Source organism: Armigeres subalbatus, chromosome 3 (assembly GCF_024139115.2).
Source record: "Armigeres subalbatus isolate Guangzhou_Male chromosome 3, GZ_Asu_2, whole genome shotgun sequence".
NCBI classification, from domain to species: Eukaryota; Metazoa; Arthropoda; class Insecta; order Diptera; family Culicidae; genus Armigeres; species Armigeres subalbatus.
In genome coordinates this window covers 236,897,000-236,919,213 of record NC_085141.1, presented here as the reverse complement: position 1 = coordinate 236,919,213, position 22,214 = coordinate 236,897,000, and the positions used below count along the sequence as shown (strand labels likewise).

The following is a 22,214-nucleotide window of genomic DNA, read 5'->3' as shown; positions in this document are numbered from 1 at the left end:
AGCTGTTCATCGGTAAAAACGTCAGCAAACTTTAGCGAAAACTGTCTGCAGATCTCCTGCAGTGATGATACAGTTTCGCCCTGAAATGTCATAGAGGAAGGGAGGCCAGATTCCCCGCGTTGTTTGTTGACATGATTCCAAAACAGTTAGGATGCGTTTTGAGATTGGTTTGGATCTTACTTTGATATCGGGAATAGCATATACGACTGACCCGTTTATAGGCGTTGTTGAGTCTGACGTAGTGATCCTTTAAAGAAAACATGCGGTATTTAGTGTATTTCCTTAAGGCGCCTCTCTTGGCAGTTTTAAGTTCTCTTAATTCCCGAGTGTACCAGGACGGATGAGAGCTATTCTTGTGTACTTTTTTGGGATCATGTCGGTCAATAACGTATGCCAAGATATGCGAGAAAGTCAACGCAGCATTTTCGACATTATCGGCAAGTATAGCGTCCCAAGGCATACCAGATAGTACGTCGACAATGCTTTGATGATCGGCCTTCTGAAAGTTGTATGATACGGAAGCGGGAAATACATTGAACTCGTTGGCCAGGCTCACCGGAATTCGGACAACTAAAGGAGGGTGATGAGGGACGAGCTTAACCATAGGAGCTGGAGCTACGGCGATGAACGGGCAACATCTTGCTTGCTCACAAAACATAAGTCCAAGTAACGTTGATTCGTCCTCATTCGCTACATGATTGATTTGAGATAGCATCGCCGTGCTGTAGTCATCGAGAAGGTGCAAAGCACCCGAGTGAAATACTGACCGATGTCCATCGGGATAGAGAAAACCATTGTGAGACGGTCTCCACAACACCTGTTATGCCTCAAGTATTCTGCATATAAGTTTTTGGTATTTTACCTCTTATGCAAGGCTAGTTCATATCAATTTCTGTTATCTAGGTCGTCGCTCCTGCTCGGACTCGAGTGCAATGTTGAACAATAAATTGGAAAGTGTATCACCCTGCTTCAATTCGTCTAAGGTCACAAATGAGGTTGACACTTCGTCTGCAATCCGAATACTTGATGTCGAGCCATCCAGCGTTGCACGTATCAATCTAATCAGTTTCGCCGGAAAACCATGTTCGGATTCGGACATTATCTGTCACAGCGCATTTATTTTCACCGAATCGTAAGCTGCTTTGAAATCAATGAGCAGATGGTGAGTCTGCAAGTTGTACTCCCGGAATTTATCAAGAATCATCCGCAGGCTAAACATCTGATCCGTCGGTGATCGGCCCTCACGAAAACCTGCTTGGTATTCGCCGACGAAGACTCCTCAAGCGGTCTCAGTCTGTTAAACAGGATACGCGACAGGATTTTGTACGCCGAGTTCAGAAGGGCGATCCCTCTGCAATTGGCACACTCTAGTCTGTGCCCTTTCTTATAGATTGGGCATATGAGGCCATCCAACCAGCCGGCAGGCAGTTCTTCATTCTCCCATATTTTCTGGATAATGTGGTGGATTGATTGATGCAGCTGCTCACTTTCGTGTTTAAGAAGCTCGACCGGGATCTCGTCCTTTCCCATCAGCTATACTGTTTTTTAAGCTCGTTTAAAACCTTCTTTACCTCCTCCAGCGTTGGTGGTTCCACAGTTTGACCGTCGCCGACTATGTCCATCCTGCTCCTTAATATACCTTCATTTTCACCGTTCAACAAATCTTCGAAGTGCTACTTCCACCTGGGGGCCACCATAGTCTTGTCTGTCAGTAAATTCACCTCTCGGTCATTGCACATGGCGGGCACTAACGCAGTCTTATGCCGCGCGCCATTGACAGTTGCGTAAAACCTCCGCATATCGTTTCTATCCATGTTCTCCTGCACTTCAGCTATCACACTCTCTTCGTGTTGCCTTTATTCTGCGGTGGATTTGTTTCTCTTCTGCCCTTACTGCACTGTACCGCTCTCTGTTGGAACTGGCACTCCTCATTAAACCAACCATTTCATTGGCGTCGCTGTGCAGTTTCTAACACTTCCTGCGCTGTTCTAGTCACAGCTTCGTGGGTACTTTTCCACAATCTGTTGACGTCGCCAGATCCGGTGGCATCTCCTATCCGCTCGTCCAGCTTCTGGTGGTACTGCTCAGCAACTCTGTCAACTGACAAGCGTTGGATATTGAAACGCATCGTTCTGTTCTTTCGTGAATTCGTGACGCTGGAAAGTCGCGCCCGAATTTTTGCAACTACAGACAAGGTAGTGATCCGAGTCAATGTGAAGGACATTACATCTATAACATCCGAGAAATGTCGGCCGTCGACCAGCACGTGGTCTATCTGTGAACAAGTGTCTTCGCTCGGATGTTGCTAGGTGTGTTTGCGAATATCGCTACCATTATGGTTGGTAGCGGAATGAAGGCTTTCCGTACCAATAACAGGGCGAAAAAAAACTTTCTCTTCCGATCTGCGCATTGGCATCCCCGATGACAATCTTTACATCGTATATTGGGCACACATAAGAATAACCAAACCTATCACAAAAAAATCGAGAAAATTGTCAACCCGATTATTTTCTAGACCAGATGGTCTTGATTTGTAGCCACACATCTTACTGCACGGCTAAGGATGGCCCCCAATCAACTTTGTTTTCAGCCGTTTAGAATGATGCTTCCGACCATCGACCACTCCAAGAACTGACTCAATGAGGTCCAGCAGTGCCTTCAAACTATCGTCCTTCCGTAAATGAAATTAAGAAATGTTCTTTTGCTTGCCCAACTCTACGACCAAACCATTACTGAACGAAACTACGCAGAGAACTCTCAGTTTATGAAGCGGACAAGCTAATGATTCCCGGTTCGCTCTGTTGACATAATTTTTCACATCTAGGGTGACCATACGCAATATGAAGCGACGTAGTGTAGGCCTACTTGTAATTCGATATTTTCGTTCACAAAATACAATAGTTTAGAACAATGAATTGAATCAAAAGATTTATTTTCATATATATTAAATACAACGTAATTGGTAAATGGTTTTACGTTCACTATATTATCCATATATGTATTATCATTTAACGGACTGCGATTGAAGCAAATCCACAACAAGTTTCCTCCTTAGTAACAACAGCCAAGCCGTTTTTTACGCGAAAGGGAACTGGTACAAACAATTTATCATGCCAAAATCACGTACACGTTTCTCCAATTATTGATATAAATTATGCTTTTGCTTAATAACTTTCAAAAATTTAACAATCTTTTACAAAAAAACAGAAAAATCAGTACGAAAATATTGTAATATATGAATTTGCATTCTTTCTTCTTTTTTCTCTTTTCGAAGTCGCTACTTTTTCATATCAGGCACCACAACTATTCTTGTTGACAGAAACAATTACATGGAAAGCGAATTATCAAGAATCATTTTAAAAAAATCAATAAAGTTTAAAACCGTGATCGGTGACTCTTTGCATGCCTAAGTGATACCGTGTCCGATGCCTTATTTTCATCCAGCAAAACTACTTCCGCTGCGCTGGCGGAACATACATTGGCCGTTGCTCTCGAAATTTTGAAGGCCTTTGCTGCTGTTGGTGCGTCAGAGCGTGATGGTGGTATTGACTGGGCTTATAACCATGCGTATAATGTTGTCCAGAATGGCTATCGATTCCTTGACCAGGATAGGCCCCGGAAGGTGGATGCGGATGAGGCAATAATGGAGCACCAGGTAGATGATGGCCAGCCGTCGGATGGAAACCCATGGTCGCCGGGGGTGGATGACCATGTGGCGGAACATGTGTAGGCGTTGTCGTCGTGGTCTGGACCAAAGGGATGCAGTCCGTTTTGAGAACCTCTTCGTAGTTGCCGTATTCGAGGAAACATACCACAAATGTATTCTCGGAGATTGCAGTGATTTCGGCATTGTAGAACTGTAATTGTATAAAAAGACAATTCCTTAGAACAAAACGATGAAAAAGCGATATTAAAAGAAAAACTTACATTGCCATCTTCCCAATACTTTGCGAGGCAGCGATCCCCAATTTTCCAGTTAGGCAGACCCGAAGTCGCAGTTGATTGCAGATTGGGATGAACTGAAGGAATTGATCCGGTAGGCGTGGCAGCTAATACTTGCGGCACTACAGCTGTCGCTGGTCCAATTGCAACACCAGGTATGGGACCGGACACTCCAGGACCCGGTGCACCTGTCGATTGTTGATTTGCCATGTGTGCTGGATCGAATTGTTGACTCTTGAGCACATTCAACGCAAATTCGTTAGTCTGTTTGTTCTGGAATCCCATAATCTGGTACGGATTATAGTTGAATCCATTCGGCAGTTGGATAAAGTTCTTTGGTACCACTGGAGTCGTTGAAGCAGATGAAGCTGGCGGTGGAGCAGCTGAAGCTGGTAAACTTCCCATGGGACCCTGCTGTGACTTTGGAGTGTGACTAATTGTTTGGTGATTGTTGTTGGCAAAAGGTTTGCTGCTAATGTGCATATTCGCCGTTGCCTCTGTTAATTGAGCTATAGCATTAGTTTTCCCGGTTGGTGTGGTAGCCAGCTGTTTATTACCAGAGGCGAATGGCGGCACGGTGGATTCAGCAGCACCGGTTACCAGTGCTGGTTGACCTTTTGCTTGCTGTGGCGGTGGTTTCTTTCCTTGAGTCGAGTTAGAATTTATCTGCAAACCAGTATATTTCTGGCTTTCCTCCTTCCCGTATCGAGATCCTTTCTGATTCTGAAATAGAAGTAATATGTAATAAATCTGTCAGCAACAATGTAATAATTTAAACTAAAAAAATCGCATCCATTTTTGCTAATCATCTTATGATTATTATTAAATAAGCTAGCATACTCCAACAGAAACAATTTACTAATAGAGCGCTCTCTTACTAGACTACTTTTAAAAGGGCGCTCTGGGATGTATTGTAAAAAAGAATAACTGCATGCGCTTTTCACGTAAGCGATGTTCTAATGAACAGTCAGTTGTAGGGCTGTGACGATGTAGCATTTATCGATAATATCGATATCGGATAAATAAAATATCGATATCGTTTCGATATCGAGTTTTGGATATCGATATCGGGTCCGATATCCGATAATTAATACAAAGCTCAGAATTAATATGTTTTCTAACATTTTGATCTTACATAGCAAAAATGTGCTATGCAACAAATAATCAACAATTCCATGATGTAATTTGAGCTACTCAACGTTACTAGCCACAACGCTACTAGCCACACTATCAACATTGTGCAAACAAAAGTAATATTTATGCTTTCAGAATCATGGCTGGTACGTATTTCGATTAACATGCGCCCTAACTATCGTACAACTGCAACTTGAGGCAGAAATTTCAAAGCGGCTTGAAAAGAAATTATTCCCCTTTTCAATATGGAAAAAATATTGCTATTCATAGATCACTTGTATTAACAAATATCGACACACATTATATAATTTTCTGAGAACTTTTTTTTCAGAATAACGATGTATAGGGGAAAGTGGGGTAAGATGGTGCAAGACAGCCAACGTTAATTATGCCTTAAGTGAGCATTATATTCACATTATTATTACAAGGGATGGTTCACAATAATGTAAAAGGGCTATACAACTGAAAAATGCACTTTGACAACCTCACTTGTTCTTGTAATATCGATTTGAATATGGTTTAGTTGAAATTCGAATGTTCTTATAATTTTCTAGTTACATAATTTAACAATTGAAGCATAAATTACTCATTTTTCAGGACAAATTGATATTTACCGGAGCTTTTATATAACTATAGCCTATATACAATAATAATTTGAGGAGATTAACAGTAATTAGGTTCGATAGGATATAAATCTGGATATACGTCGGCTTGGGGCGGTATTGCCAACTGTATAGGAGCAAGGTCATCTTCAGGATTAAGAGTCGCCTAACCCTTAAATGCATTTAAAAAATGATCAAAATGCGTGAATCAGAGATGATTTAAAACAAAGGATATGGTTTTAACAGTAGAAATTAGTTTTAGGCAAATTCTGATATTGTCATAGTGCCAGTTGTTAAGAAATCAACATGAAAAACGACATTTTTAAACGAAGCATCATTTGAACATAATCCACAGAAGTGCAAGAAATGTGTCCCCTATTCTAAATAAATTTAGCACACTTTTGATATAGTTTTGGTCCATGCTCGTCTTGCCCCGTGAGGGTGGTCATATTGCCCCATATGGTAAATATAGGCATTATTAAAGCAGCTTTTTTAAAACCAGTTTATAAGATACTGAAACGTTATTAATCAGTTATTGATACTTATGTCAAAGACGGAACATCATAAAGGTGTTTCACGGACAAATCAGCAGAATTTGAAGGAGTGTCACTATTTTACAAGAGTTACCGCTTAGCATGGCCATCTTGCCCCACTTTCCCCTAACAGGGCATTGCTGTAAATCTAATTTCATATATATTCGGTACAGGCCTTTAACATCTTTACTCAAGAATAGTTTGCAGTACGATAACACATCTTATTGAGGCATGTTTATAATAACGAATAGATGTCCCAAGGGACTATCCCAGCTCAAAAATAAGGCTAATGCCCGCAGAAAGCGATCTATACACACCTTCAAAATCTGAACTCGAAGATAGTTGGGTCCCCATCGACCAAAATTCATGGAAGGTTTGGATGCTCTAGAATGTTTTTTTTTTCAAGTGCATCTACTTTTTCAAAGTTTGTTCCACTTTTAGTACACCGGCATAACCAAAATTTTTATTGAAATGAGATGTAGAAAAAATCCGGATTGAATCGGTTAAAGCAGTGTACTGTTGGATTGTAAAGCGTTTGACAAAATTGTTTAAATGAATTTGGCTCCTATTAGCTTTTTCAAACTGCGAGCTATACCACTTGATAAAATGTATTATGATAAAGAGTAGATAAAAAGAAAACGTCATATACTTCATTCCCAGTAAAAAATAACTTTTTGAACTGTGAGATACTTTTTATCAAATGACAAGCTTTTAAATCCTTGTATTGGGACTTAGAAGAAGTTTAGTTTAGTTCAGAAGTCGGTGAAAAAGGTTTATATCAAATTAGTCGATTAACATGTTTTAACACTGCTTGTGACAGAAAAGTTTACAGTCATCATCAAATAAAGTCATATCGGCGATATTATCGAGTCAATTATCGACGATATCGGATTTTGAAATATCGGTTATCGTATCGATAATTTCAACCCGATATCAGTTGTGAATCCATGATTACCCCGAGATGCTTCTCGTGATTTACACGCTCGATTGATGTTCCTCGTAATTCATAGTTGAACATATTCGACACTTTCTTTCGAGAAAAAATAATAGCGGAGCACTTTGTCAATAAACACCAATTGGTAACGGCTTCGAGTTACATCGAGTTAGTTAGCATTGAAATAGAAAGGGAAATCAACAGTCCCAAATGACTGCTCTGCGGAATGTCGGAGGTTGCATTAAAACTGGGAGAATAACAGTCTTATAAAGCAACCGTAAGTTGCCGATCCGTAAGACAGAAACGGAACCAGCTAAGGAGATCGCCATTAATTCCAATTCTCTCAAGCATAGCGTTGCAATTTCATGATTCAACTTATCGAAAGCAACAGAAAGATCGGTGTAAATAACATCGATAACATAAAAAGTTAGGCACAGCAGATTTGTCGAAGCTAACACTCGAAAGTTCTATGAGAAGTTGAACCGTTCACGTAAGGGCCACGTGCCACAGCCTGATATGTGTAAGGACATAAACGGGAACCTTCTTACGAACGAGCGTGAGGTGATCCAAAGGTGGCGGCAGCACTACGAAGAACATTTGAATGGCGATGTGGCAGACGAAGATGGCGGTATGGTGATGGACCTGGGAGAACGCGCCCAGGACATAATTTTACCGGCTCCGGATCTCCAGGCAATCCAGGAGGAGATCGGCCGGCTAAAGAACATTAAAGCCCCTGGGGTTGACTAACTACAAGGAGAAAAACACGGTGGTGAGGCACTGGCTAGAGCGCTGCACTGGGTCTTTACCAAGATTTGGGAGCAGGAAGTTTTGCCGCAGGATTGGATGGAAGGTGTCGTGTGTCCCATTTACAAAAAGAGCGATAGGCTGGATTGTAACAACTACCTCGCAATCACATTGCTGAACGCTGCCTACAAGGTACTCTCCCAAATTTTATGCCGTCGACTAGCACCAATTGCAAGGGAGTTCGTTGGGCAGTACCAGGCGGGTTTTATGGGCGAATGCTCCACCACGGACCAGGTGTTCGCCATTCGCCAAGTACTGCAGAAATGCCGCGAATACAACGTTCCCACACATCATCTATTCATCGACTTCAAAGCCGCATATGATACAATCGATCGGGACCAGCTATGGCAGCTAATGCACGAACACGGTTTTCCGGATAAACTGACACGGTTGATCAAAGCGACGATGGATCGGGAGATGTGCGTAGTTCGAGTTTCAGGAGCATTCTCGAGTCCCTTCGAAACGCGCAGAGGGTTACGGCAAGGTGATGGTCTATCGTGTCTGCTATTCAACATCGCTTTTGAAGGGGTAATACGAAGAGCAGGGATTAACACGAGTGGTACAATTTTCAATAAGTCCGTCCAGCTATTTGGCTTCGCCGATGACATAGATATTATGGCACGTAACTTTGAGAAGATGGAGGAAGCAAATATAATATACTTAAATATCTTTGGAGGAAGCCTACATCAGACTGAAGAGAGAAGCTAAGCGGATCGGACTAGTCATCAACACGTCGAAGACGAAGTACATGATAGGAAGGGGTTCATAAGAGAAGAAAATGTGAGCCACCCACCTCGAGTTTGCATAGGTTATGATGAAATCGAGGTGGTAGAAGAATTTGTGTACTTGGGCTCACTGGTAACTGCCGAAAATGATACCAGCAGAGAAATTCTGAGACGCATAGTGGCTGGAAATCGTACGTACTTTGGACTCCGCAAGATATATTTATTATTATTACGAGTTGCATGAGCTGCTGGGAGAACCATCCATCGTTCACACCGCGAAAATCGGACGACTGCGGTGGGCCGGGCACGTAGCCACAATGTCGGACAGTAACTCTGTGAAAATGGTTCTCGAGAGCGATCCGATGGGCACAAGAAGGCGAGGTGCGCAGCGGGCAAGGTGGATCGATCAGGTGGAAGATGATTTGCGGATCCTCCGTAGACTGTCTGGTTGGCGACGTGTAGCCATGGACCGAGTCTGCAGACCGAGCCGAATGGAGAAGACTCTTATATACCGCTAAGGCCACTTCGGCCTTAGTCTGAATAAATAATAATAATAGATTTGTCGAAGCGGATCGTCTAACAATGAACCCATATTGATCATCGCTCAGATAGGGAAAACTGGACACACATGATCCCCACTTTTTGTTTCGGATGTTTCTCGATGTAAAATGCTTAAATTTATATTATTTGAAATGAACAATTTAATTAGTTATTCAAAAACATCATTGGAAGCAATTATTTTTCCATGAAAGTTATCAAAAAATCGATTTTTCTAAGATAGAAAATTTGACATTTTCAAAATTTGCGGGAGACTTGATCCTCATATCGGGAGAAATTGATCCCTTCATGAGCTGAACATATTTAGGTTCTTTCAAGTGTGATGAAAGGCCAAATTGTTTTATTTTCAAATTCCAACAATTTTTCATAGTCTAACGTAAAAATAGTCGCGCAAAAATGATGCATCGCGGTCACCAGACTACTACCAATACCACGAACGTGATCATACCAGGCTGGTGGCTTCATACATCAATGTAGTACTGTCACGCATGCTTGAAACATTATATTTACGTGAATATTATAAGTACACAAATGCGATTTCTTTTAAAATACTGAATAGAAGCGGTGGGATTAGCCTATTGTTAGAAGTTCTTTAGGAAGACAGACAGGAAGACTTGCGATTAATAAATAAGTAAAATTATGATTCAAAATATACTTACCCTATTTAAAAGAGAAAGTTTGTTTGAATAGTAGATCTAACAGTACTAATTTTACACCCGATGGTTTCTTGAGTATTTTCAAAATTTCATTTAATCTTAGATTGAACATTATGTTAATTAATTTACTCATCTTCTATATAATAAAAATGAAATGGTCTGTGTTCGTATCCGCATAACGTGAAAACGGCTGGATGGATTTTCTTCATTCCTTCAGCAGATATGTTCGTTATCGTTTCCGACGGGTTTATATGATATTTCTTTTTATGAAAATCACGACTAAAGTTGATTAAATCGTAAAAACTAAAATAAAGATTCGTATGGAAATTTCCCATGGGCAGTTCACAACGCGCATTTTCGCCTACTACGCAGGACAACGTCTGCCGGGTCAACTAATCTTCTTCTTCTATATTATAAAAATGAAATGGTCTGTGTTCGTATCCGCATAACTCGAAAACGGCTGGATGGATTTCCTCCATTCCTTCAGCAGATATGTTCGTTGCAGTTTCCGACGGGTTTATATGATATTTCCTCAAACGAAAATCACGAGTAAAGTTGAGTAAATCGAGAAAAACTAAAATTAAGAATTGTATGAAAACTTCGCATGGGCAGACCGCGCATTTTCGCCTACTATGCAGGACAACGTCTGCCGGGTCGACTAGTCTTCTATATAATAAAAATGAAAAGTTCTGTGTTCGTATCCGCATAACTTGAAAACGGCTGGATGGATTTTGTTCATTCCTTCAGCAAATATGTTAGTTATTGTTTCCGACGGGTTTATATGATATTTCCTAATGCGAAAATTACGAGAAACGTTGAGTAAACTAAAACGAAAAACTAAAATTATGAATCGTATAGAAACTTTGCATGGGCAGTTCAGAAAACGCATTTTCGCCTACTTTGCAGGACAACGTCTGCAGGGTCGACTAGTATTTAATAAAACTAATCAAAGTTAAGTATGTGTAACTATACTTTGTTCTAGGTAATGTGATAAGGCTTTTGGCTCTAAGGGTCTGTCTCAATTGGATAATTAAATTGAAATTAAACTTAAAAGTGACATTTCAATAATTATCAAATAACCCTGCTCGCAGAGCAAGATTACTTTTGACAGATATCGAATCATTTTCCATCGATGTCCTATTGGAATTGCTGGGTAGCACCAGCCATTCTTATAACGGGGTGATTTTTTAATTTTCGAACTGTCACTTTTAAGTTTAATTCTCCAAATGAGACAGACCCTAAGTTGTTTGCCTTCACTTGCATACGTCGGACGTGTTCACATCAACTCTCTCGCTATCGTTCAGTCTGTGGAAAAAATGTACGGTGCACGAAAGAACACTTTAATAATTGATTTTAGTGTCCTTCCTTCTCGTCCGGATGTTAGAAGTGTTCAACGGTTTTTGGACAATGAAATTAAATTGCAATATCCCGATGTCAAAAGCATACAGTTGCATAACTCCCGTAACTGTGTGCTTATCGAAATGGTCAGTAAAGATATTGCATCGCGCTACCAGTTGGAGCACAACTGGAAGAGAACAATGGTTTGCGCGGATAAAGAGTTTCGCATTCCAGTATATGTCGATTGCGAAGCAGTGACTGTGCGGATACATGATCTGCCTCCGTCAATGAATGATTCGACTATTCAAGATTATATGTTAAAGTTTGGTGAAGTAATTTCTATTCGGAGTGAGACTTGGAAACATTATTTTCCCGGCATCTCGAACGGCGTGCGCGTGCTACGGATGAATTTGCTCCGCCACATACCGACTTTCATCACCATAGAAAACGAAAAGTCAATGGTCTCGTACTTTAACCAACCTAAATTTTGTCGTGAATGCGAGGAACCAGCTCATCCGAGCAGAAAATGTACGAAACCACAGATAAAAATTTCAACGATGACGACAACAGTGCAGCAATCAACCGACGAGTTCAACCAAGCTGATTTCCCCCCAATAGTCACCGAATCGAAGACCGTGCCTATTGTAAACAGCGATCCTACAACTGAAGAACGGCATCATCAAAACGAAGAGGACTGGACCGACATTGAAGACAGTAGTGCTGTCTAATGAGCAGCTCGAAGTAGCTCGAAGTTGTTCCCGTCCTGCTCGTTCTTTTTGTCAACAAATGTGTATGAGCAGGACAGGGAGAAACTTCGAGCTACTTCAAGCTCTCATTGGACAGCACTAGTACATCTAATACATCATCTGACTACATCGAAGTGGCAAACAAACGACGGCGGTCAAGGCAACAGGAGAATGCAATCAAAAAAGTGTGCTCTGACCAGTGTTCCCGGAAAACAGATTCTGCAATGATTTTTGAAAAATCGTCTGCGCAAAAATGTTTTCGTAGGAAAATAAAATTGTAAATAGTTTTTAATAATCACTAGTATAATAGTAAAAATGTTATTGGCTCTGTAAAGCTGAATACGGTACGGCGAGTGAGCCTTCAAATAAACGAACTAAATAAAAAAAAGGCTTTTGGCAACCTCAAATACGCGTATGCGTGGATGATAAAATTGAAGGAAGTAAATAAATCTATTTAAACTTTTAAACCAGAAAATAATTATAACATATCAATTAGTTGCATGTACAATAATATGCAAATGCAATGGAATACAACAAACGCCTTAATATATGCAATATCGGGATCAAGTGTGTCCATGTTGAGTATTTGTCTTGGTTTATTTCTCCATTCATTGTGAAATGGAAAATAATCGATTTAATGGGTTTATTCAATTCTGCAATAGTAAAACTACGTCCAGTAAAATTTGACACAAATTTCAAACAAAAATATATTCAAAGTTAATAAACTTTTTACCTTTGCAGAAAAAAAAATTGAGAACGCTAAAATAATAAAACCTTTCTAAAACCCATATACATAAAGGAACTAACATCAAATGTAACTCAGATTCAATTATCTGTGTGTATTGTGTAACGTTGATCTGCGTGCGTGAAGCTTTTATTCGTTTATCGTTTTTGGCTCGTTTAAATATTGTTTTTATTCTCGTTAATTTGTTGAATGCGTTTAATCAAAAGTGCATTTAAAGCTGATTCCAGTGATATAAATTTTGATCGATTTGCACTGTTTATAAAGCCATAAAATACGAAGACAATTCTCGAGAACGGGCATAGATCACATCATCGACATCGTCGTGCTTGTTAAATCTACCGTCAAAGTGTCATTACCGTCTTCAAAATATCATCCCGCTTAACGATGCGCTTTGGTTGCGGTAATTGTTCCGTACCCATTGGAGGACTGGATGAAAGTATCAACTGTAATGGATGCAGTGTAAGATACCATTTACACTGCATGAAAATGAACCAGTACCAGTGGCGTGTATGCGTCGATTTCGACAACGTACTTTGGTTGTGTGATGACTGCCTATCGTCGTTTCGCAAGAACAACTCGCCGTCAGTGAATAATGAGCCCAATGTACTAGATGAGCAAAAGGAGGAAGGCAAAATCGAGCATATTGTGAGTACACTTCAATCAGAGATGACGACAATAAAACAAAGGCTTGCAGACCTGCAGCAATCGATGAGCAGTGGTTGTCAACCGATTCATAATATGATAACTAAACCGTCCACTTCTACGCCTCGAAGAAATCCAAATCGTTTAGACTGGTCATCGAATTCAAATGATTCGGGTCAGCTGTTGAGAGGATCAAATGAAGAAAATGTCTCCGCTGGTATCCGTAAGTTCTGGATATTTTTTACCAAAATAGCTAAACATGTTTCCGCCGATGCGATGCGCGAGATGGTATCGAATGCTTTGCATTCAACTGAGCAATTCGAAGTCGTAAAGCTGGTCCCGCGCTGGAGTAATTTGGAGGATCTGCGATATGTATCGTTTAAAGTTGGGGTACACTGGAAACACAAGGAAAAGGCGCAGGCGAAGTCAACGTGGCCAACCGGTTTAATGTTCAGGGAATTTGTGAACCATGAATTTAGTTATTGGGAACCGTGAAAAAAATGCTTTAATACTTGTGTTAGTTTTAATTTACCGTTCTTGTAGTTTGTTCATTATTATTAAATTGTTAAGGTTCCTTATTCTGACTGGAAGTGAATTATTTGTATTAGATTAAGTTAACAATCATTGGGGCAACCTTAGCCTGTTGATTGAAATCAAATAAATAAATAAATAAATCTGTCTAACGGATCTGTTTATACATATCAGTGATATAAAATTTTTATTAGGTTTCGAGAAAACAGGGGGGGATCATGTGTCCCCGGGGATCACGTGTGTCCAGTTTCCCCTACGGCTTACAATGGAATAGCATAGAATCCATGACAACCAGCTTAACTAGTTTTGAAACAGCGCTCAATGAAGTAATGAGAGAACATTTGCGCCTCTTTCCAGCTTTTTTGCTATGATGGTCTGCCTTCCGAAAATTGTACGAAACTACCGTTCAAGCGAAGGAGAATTCAAGAGAGCCATAATCATTGACCGTGATAATGAGTGCGGGATGATATGAAACGAGCTTTACTAATAGTGCGGATGCTGTAGAACTGAAAGGGGCAGTGTCGCAGCCGCTCACAAAGCAAAGCGGTTGTTCTCATCAGTCACGTTGTTGATCTGGAACACATCTCCAGAACTATAGCTGTCAAGAAACTTGGTGGCTTCAGGGTGAAAAGTGGAGAGCGCATCATTTGGACAGAGGAAATCACTATGAATCAGAGTCCAAGATTGAAGTCCCCATATATCACAATTTCGTCACTAGGAGCCGCGTTTCTGGACACACTAATTGACCGACAATGTGTAACAATGAGTTGAAGGATCCGAGTACGATCTGGAGGTATGTAGGCAGCACAAAGTAACAAAGTAAGAAGTTGCGGTCACATCGGAATATCTCGTAGCCGTCCCCGAAAACGTTACCAGAAAGTGTTTCACGTGTCAGCCTCGTCACACAACGAAGGTGACAGGAAAGCAAACCTGAGTGTGTGAACATAAGATTCCCGACTCAGGTCTACAAGAAGTCACTGACCAATGTTAAGTTTCAAAAAGTATGTTTACGAAATTTTCACACATACAACCTAAGTTCGTAGACCTGAGAATAAACTCATGCTGGAGAACTATTTAAATCATTGATATTTTACACTTATTACATGCTTACCTTTACATTCCCTGCATTGCTCGAACTATCATGCTGCTGCCTATTACTGCCAGCTGCTTGCACAGCGGAACTCGAATGTCCATACTGATTATTCGGTTGAGAGTTGACGTTGGATCCAGCACTGCTAGCATTATAACCCTGCACTGGTTTGCTGCCTGTGTTGTAGGGTGCTTGATGTTGCTGCTGCTGTTGATAATGGTTGGGCCCATTCGGATATTTTCTGGGCTCTCCCTGTCCCATGTATCCTTGTGATACTCGGGACTCAGTATGGCTGTAGCTGCTGTAGTTGCCACCAGCTTGTTGACCTCTCCCGCTGCCGCTACTTGCATTGGACTCGTACTTACTTCCTCGTGGTCCAGAATTGAGATTATTATTGTTGTAGTTATCACTTCTATACTGTGACTGTTGTGAGTGATGGTTATATGAAGAATGCGACTGGTTTTGACTGAATTTTGAGTCTTGTCGACCTCGAGGAGGTGCTTCGTTTGTATGACTACCGTTTGAAGTATTGGGAGGCCCCCTATATCGACTGCTGTTGTAATCTTGCGACTTGTAACCAGCAGAGTTCTGCTGATATGATTGCTGCTGTTGTTGATTGTAGTTTCGGCTGCTGGAGGTGGTTGAAGAATTTCGATTCGCAAAGCTGCTGGAGATATTGTTTTCGAATCGCTGATTATAATTTTTATTCGAACTGTATTGTGAATTTGACTGATTTTGGCTCGAATGGTTGCTACCCGCAGAGGTAGAGTTCTGATTCCGAGTGTTAGAATAAGAATTATATGATGAATGTTTATTCGAATAATCATCCGTCACAGCACTGCTTTCCCTTCCAATGGTCGGCGTCGGCTCTTTGCTTGCAGATTTCTTGTTAGCACTTTCACTTTCTGGAAGAATATCTTCCAAAAAATCAAACAGAGACACTTTAGCCGATGGTTTTGAAGAAAGCTCTAGCTCAGACTCGCGCTTTCCACCTGGGCCACGTTTGCCAAGTTTTGGTGCTGGTTCAAATTTGCCGGTTTTGTTTTCACTTTGAACTTGCTTTCTCTCTTCGATTCTCTGCAGATTGCTCAAAGCCCGATGCACGTTGTTTCGAGTCAATTTCAGAGCATGAACAGCTTGATCTTCTGTGAAGCCTTTGTCAATGATTTTTTGAACATTTGCATCAACCATTTGCTTGGCTCCTCCACCAAAAGTTTTCCTGGTGCCTAATTTGGTGGCCTCCGCAATGGCGTCATTCCTCAAAGCGTTGAATTCAGCATTCTCTTTAGATTCGTCTTTCTCCTTCGTTTGCAAACTCTTGAAATTTTTATCGTTTGGCAAATTTTGCTGAATTTTCTGACCAAACGCGATCCATGGAGGTGGCCCAGATGCACTGAACTGCAGCCGCCCACCTTTGGCATATTTCGCCATGGTGCGTCCAAGTTCCCATTTTTCAATCAAAGCCGGCACTTTTCCTCCCAATACCGAAACACAATTGGCGGTCAAAATTAGCAAACCCTGAGATATTCGGATCGGTCCATTCTTCAGGTAAATTTTGGTTCCTGGTGGTGTATCCAGGCTGATGGAAGAAATGGGTTCGCCCTCAATTGCCGAGTACTGTGTTTGGCCATCCGTAAGGGTTAGCTTTAGTAAGCGCGGTGCAACCTTGGACTCTTCGTTAGCTTTCGGTGCCGAGATGTTACGAATCTTCAAAATCTGCACCACAATGTTGCCATCGATTGTATCCGTTTTGGTACCACGGATGGACAGGGATGCAAAAGCTCCTCCTCCTATTTCTCTCAAGTCGCTCTGGGGAAAAAAGGAAATAAGAGTTTACTTAATAGGAAATGGAGATATGTATTATAAATTAGATAAAAATTGATTTTGTTTAGGGTCTGTTCATAAATTACGTAACGCAAAAATCCGAGTATTTGACTTCCTCCCTCCCCCTCGTAACATAATGTAACATTTTTGGAACCCCCTCCCACCCCCATCGGTGTTGAACTTAATCTAGAATTAAAAAAACACCTCAATAAAGCAATAAAAAAAATCCCTCCCCCATATAACGTGTAACTGAGAAAATTTTAAAGCCATTTTTTTCTTTCTCTGAAGCATGTGGGTTTTGTTTTGGTATTTATTGAGCAATGTTAGAATATCAAGAATGCAGCTAGTAAAAACGAAAATAGAATTTGCGACCATTGCCATTCAAATTTTAGTTTAGCGGGACTGTTCTGTCGAGAAATACAATATTCGCATGGTGTTTTTTTCGCATAACTGTCCCGCTATGTGCTATATGGCTAAAACGATAACGACAGACAAATCATTTTTAAATTGAACTGTTTATGTAGTTGAAGTGGTTGAGCTAAAATGCAATTGTTTAGAATGAAAACTTTTTGGGTTGCCTCTATTAACTTTGGCTTGGTTTGGAAGATCTAATCATGAAATACAATACCAATAAAAGCGTCGTTTCCGAGGTCGTTCTATAAATGATAAATCTGTAGAAATTGTGAATACCATCGTGAGCCAAAAATGGCTCGAAATTTAGCAACAATTATTTTTTTTATTTTTTTTTCTGGTGGTTACAATGGCAGCTGTCCCTTGCTATTAATCTACACTGTACCCCGCCCATATTGGCTTCTATGAGCCTCCCGGTTTTTCATCATCACACAGACGTTCCTAAGCGATGTTGCTCATGTGGTCACTGTTATGGGCCGTGTTGATGAAAACAGGGATTTGTATAACAGTCCACTCCCATCATTATAAGCACTTAGTGTCAAACTATACCATCACTAACATCAACATCACTATTTTCTTCTTCTTTACCTTTACAAAACTATATAAGTTTTTCTGCCACTACGAATCATTTCACTCAGTATAAGCAATGAAATCACGCATCATATTTACCTACCATCATTACGTTAATTTTAATGATCACCAAAAATTATTGCGGTCACTATCACCATATCGTTCTTTCTTCACATTCACAACTCCTCCACTATCTTTACTCCCTTAAGCAGGAAACCAGCCTCAGAAACGAGTCACCGAAAAATAACCAAACGGTCAAAACCAAATTACTAAATCGTCGGAACCATATTTGTTCTTAATTCCGTTCAACCTTTCCAAATTCACGTCACGATTTATACTATGTTTTCACTAGGGCCTTGTAACATGTTATTCTGCTATCTTGATGAGCTTTCTTTTGTCGATAATTTGAATAACATGTTATTCAGACCGTAGTGCAAACATAGTATTAATAAGTATATAAGTCACTGCTCACGATTTTGTTGAACATATATTGCAGTCGTGTGTTTAATGATGAGTCGATTCACTTAATGTAGACCCATGACTGCCAACACCATCTAACACCGCTACATCAATTTTTACATCAACTATATTTTGCACTTCTCAGTAACCATCCTAACCAACACTTCAGCATAATTTTCCACCTATTTCCTAAATCAATTTTTAGGTTATTGTTTTGATATAATATACATACACACACACTCACAGAAACATATATACATTTTTTTGTTTATATAACAAAGTATGATTATCATTTACAAAGTAAACAATTAAGATATATACATTTAGGCAATGGTATAAAAATATGATAAAGTTATAAGTTATTTGCACTTACCATGTATGTATTCTTTTTATTTACTTACCACTTATTAGCTTTAATAAGTGTTTACCGTTCCAGATTCTTCCGATTCCTGACGATATTAGTAGGATCATGCTGCATTTGGTGTTGGCTCGGAATCTTGTTAATTTCGAAGCTCCATCATAATTTATTATAGTTGAGATCGGGTTAGATAGTGGGGAAAATAATGAAAAGAATGGATATTAGTAAATGTCATTTTATTATTTATGAGGTTCGTTCAAATGGGATTCTCAAATTAGTGTAGTGTTATATTTAATATCAGTCGGATTTAATTGAGTAGCTTGTTTTTTTTTTCCTAATTTCAGTTAGAGATTTATATAATAAGTGATTAAATTTGGTTACAGCATAGCTGGGCCTTTCGACGATAATATCGATTTATTGAATAATTTTTCCTCAATGTGGTCCACGTTGTCTTGTAACTGATCTAGCAGGAAATAAAAAGAACTTTATTTTATAACTAATTTTTAAATAAACGTTGACTACGATAAAATTATGTGAAGTCTCTTCTAAAGTAACTCTCTAGTACAGGATGCTAGACTTGGATAAGCTAAATAGTATCTTCAAACTATGTTGCATAGGACATTAAACTACGTAGCCAATGTTGAATACATTCAAATGAATTATAGATTGTTGTGAAAGGAGGTGTCTGTATCGATTACCTATTTTGACATTATTCAGTTACAACACAATAGGAGGCTAAGCACAATTGACTGACTATTAAAAGGCTCTTTATTCAATAAATTCAGTCGAATTGTACCACACCTCCCTTAGCTTCTATCCGCGACATCACTATGGAGGATCCCCATACAAGCGAGCGGTCAAAAATAAAATTGGACTTTTAAAGTGATTTTCCACTTAGTTTTAGCTGTGTATGGTCGAAATAGCATGAATATACAATTTCCAACCCCCCTTTGGGGATCGTCTATGAATTACGTAATTATTTTTTCATAGGTTCGATTAACGTGACAAAGCAAACCTATTTGGGAAGTTGAAATTTCGTGCGTTTTCTTAAGGAGAAGGAAGGGGCTGTACAAAACTAAGTTCAGCAATTTATGGACATTATGGCGGCGATCATGTTAAATGACATTAATTTCATGACATTCCGTGATATTTTTTGTTCTCACTCTCATGCCTCACAATTTGTATTTAGAACAATTTGTTTGACAAAGTACTAGGATCTGAAGGATCATAAAGCATTAAATGTTAATCAAATAATCAGAATTGAAAATAACTTTTGAAAAAGGGTATTAGCAAATTAGAAATCGCAATCCCATGACATTTTACGTGTACAAGTTATTCAAAAAATGAGATTAATATATTCTCAAAAATGTGGACATTCATTGTGGAATGTAAGAATGCTCCATTCTTCCGAAAAGCAAAATTCTTTTAATTTAAATAACAACACTATTTGAATTACTTTTGATTTGTTTTCATGATTTCTACAAGTTATATACAGCATCATTCTTTTTCTGTGTCAAGGTTTAAGTCTTCAATGATATTTTCTTCAATTCCATCAACGATGGAAGATGAGATAAATTCATCTAAAGTATTAGAAGATAAAGAACTTTTGAAAATCTTCAAATATTACAAAATTACGCATGGCATAAGAATAACTAAGTGAAAATTTTTTCCAACGTCTCCTCGTTATCCAAATCGAGCTTAAAATGGATCTGATTCATGTAAGGCACGAAGGAAAATGTCAACATTTGCCTCTCTTGATCATTTTCTTGCATTATGAGTTCTAAATTTCTTCAACTGTTTATATTGACTTTCCGCTGGTTGTTCAGCCAGTGAACCTCAAAGTGTAGATGAGTGAATAAATATTTCCCTACCATTAGCCAGACATTCATGAACACTAGCAGGAATTTCATACGCTCCGTTCTAACTAAGATATTGTTCGTCTTTACTTTTGCAATAAACATGTCGGGAATTATTGATTCCAGGAGATTTATAAATATTTACATATTATGAAATCTCATATTTAGTTCTCCATCAGTAGCTAATGAATAGCTCAGAAAATTAGGTTTAGAGAATGACTCAAACCACTCAAGCCCCAAACGCATTTCAGCGGAATGGCGACGGAAACGGTAAAATTTGACAGGAAATATATGAGCGAACTGTTAAATCCTTCCGTTACCGTTGTGCTGCATTGCATTGGGGGTTTTATTCATTTACTCCTTTGAAAAGTTAATTAAATGAGCTCAAATGGTTATAAATAAAGTCGAAGTTATTACCAATAAATGTATTTTGACCATACCCTTTGAGCGCATAGTTCAGTCTGACCCATTTTCAATAGGAAACGATGGGACTAGATTTCCGTCGAATGAAACTTGTTGCGAGAAAATCGGACACAAATAAGTGTCTAAATGGCGATTGCGTTCTTTTGCGCACATACATACAGACGCGCATGCACACACATACAGACATCACCTCAATTCTTCGCGCTGAGTTAGTTGATATATACCACTAGGGGTCTCCGGGCCTTCTATCAAACATTCGTTTTTGGAATGAGCATTAACCTTGGAGTACGAGAGAGGCAAAACACGGTAAAAAACAAATGAAAAAAAATCAGAGTGACTTAACTCTGTTAATTGCAAATACTGGCAAGAAATTCTTTCGGGACATTTTAGTCGAAGCTTTGTCCTTGATGTGTATCATAAAAGAACCCGGGGATTCCTGAGGAAAAAAGTTCTTCACTATCAAAGTTGAAAATAGCGTCGTTTTGGAAAAAATATTGCTTCCGCATTTTTTCAATTTTTTCACAGTGTAACCATTAGTTTTTGCACACCATTTAAAAGCTTATACAATAACCTTTGTAATGATGTATTAACATTGAAGAAAAAACATTTAAAAATATTTCAATAAATAGTTGAAAATAAAATATTTTTTCAGAAAATTTGCTAACTTTTTTACCCATTTCTGACTTTGCCACCTTATATCTTTGGAACTAGTGCACCTAGAGACTTCAAATTCAGAATTTCTCTTAATTAGAGTATTGACAATGGAGAGAAATATTTTAAAATAATTCGGAAGACATGACATTTTCGATTAATGACCGCCCGAAATCCTATAGTGGACATGTAGCACGCACCCTGTCGGTCATTGAGGAAACCGAATAGTAGTATACGAACTTACAATTCAATTCCCAAAATCTATACCACTTTCTTCATGTATATTCAAATAGATTCCAACCCCCAGTTCGTAGACTCCTACCAGCACAGATTACAATTCTCCTAAAATATATCAATATTTGTGGAGAATTATAATCCAAAGCCCAGGGATTTAGCAACAATTATTCGAACAAAACTTGCTGTCTTTTAGGATCCCCAAAAAAATAAATCGAAATAGCCTGCTCTGAGATGAAAAGTAAAAAACTACTAAGGCTAACATGGGACAATTATGGGTAGTATGGTAGTGAAAAGGAAAGGTTGATATGTATTCATCGTCTTGATCAAAACATATTAGCAATTACTTCAATCAGTGATTTAAAAAAAACTTGAAAATAAATAACTTTTCGCGTTATGCGTAACATTTGGTAGTACCCACCCCCTCTCCCACCTTTCAGTGTAACAA

General features: G+C 39.2%; 1 protein-coding gene across 1 annotated transcript in view; it reads right to left on the bottom strand.

Moving 5' to 3' along the window:
• Positions 1-2,915: 2,915 nt before the first annotated feature.
• LOC134221076 (tudor domain-containing protein 3) overlaps positions 2,916-22,214 on the bottom strand; it is a 30,424-nt gene continuing 11,125 nt past the window's right edge. The window contains exons 3-5 of the mRNA XM_062700265.1: positions 15,002-16,789; positions 3,928-4,665; positions 2,916-3,857 (exon numbers count right to left, since the gene is read on the bottom strand). Coding sequence (XP_062556249.1) covers positions 3,450-3,857; positions 3,928-4,665; positions 15,002-16,789 — 2,934 coding nt within the window. The 3' untranslated portion in view covers positions 2,916-3,449. The remainder of the gene's footprint in view (positions 3,858-3,927; positions 4,666-15,001; positions 16,790-22,214) is intronic.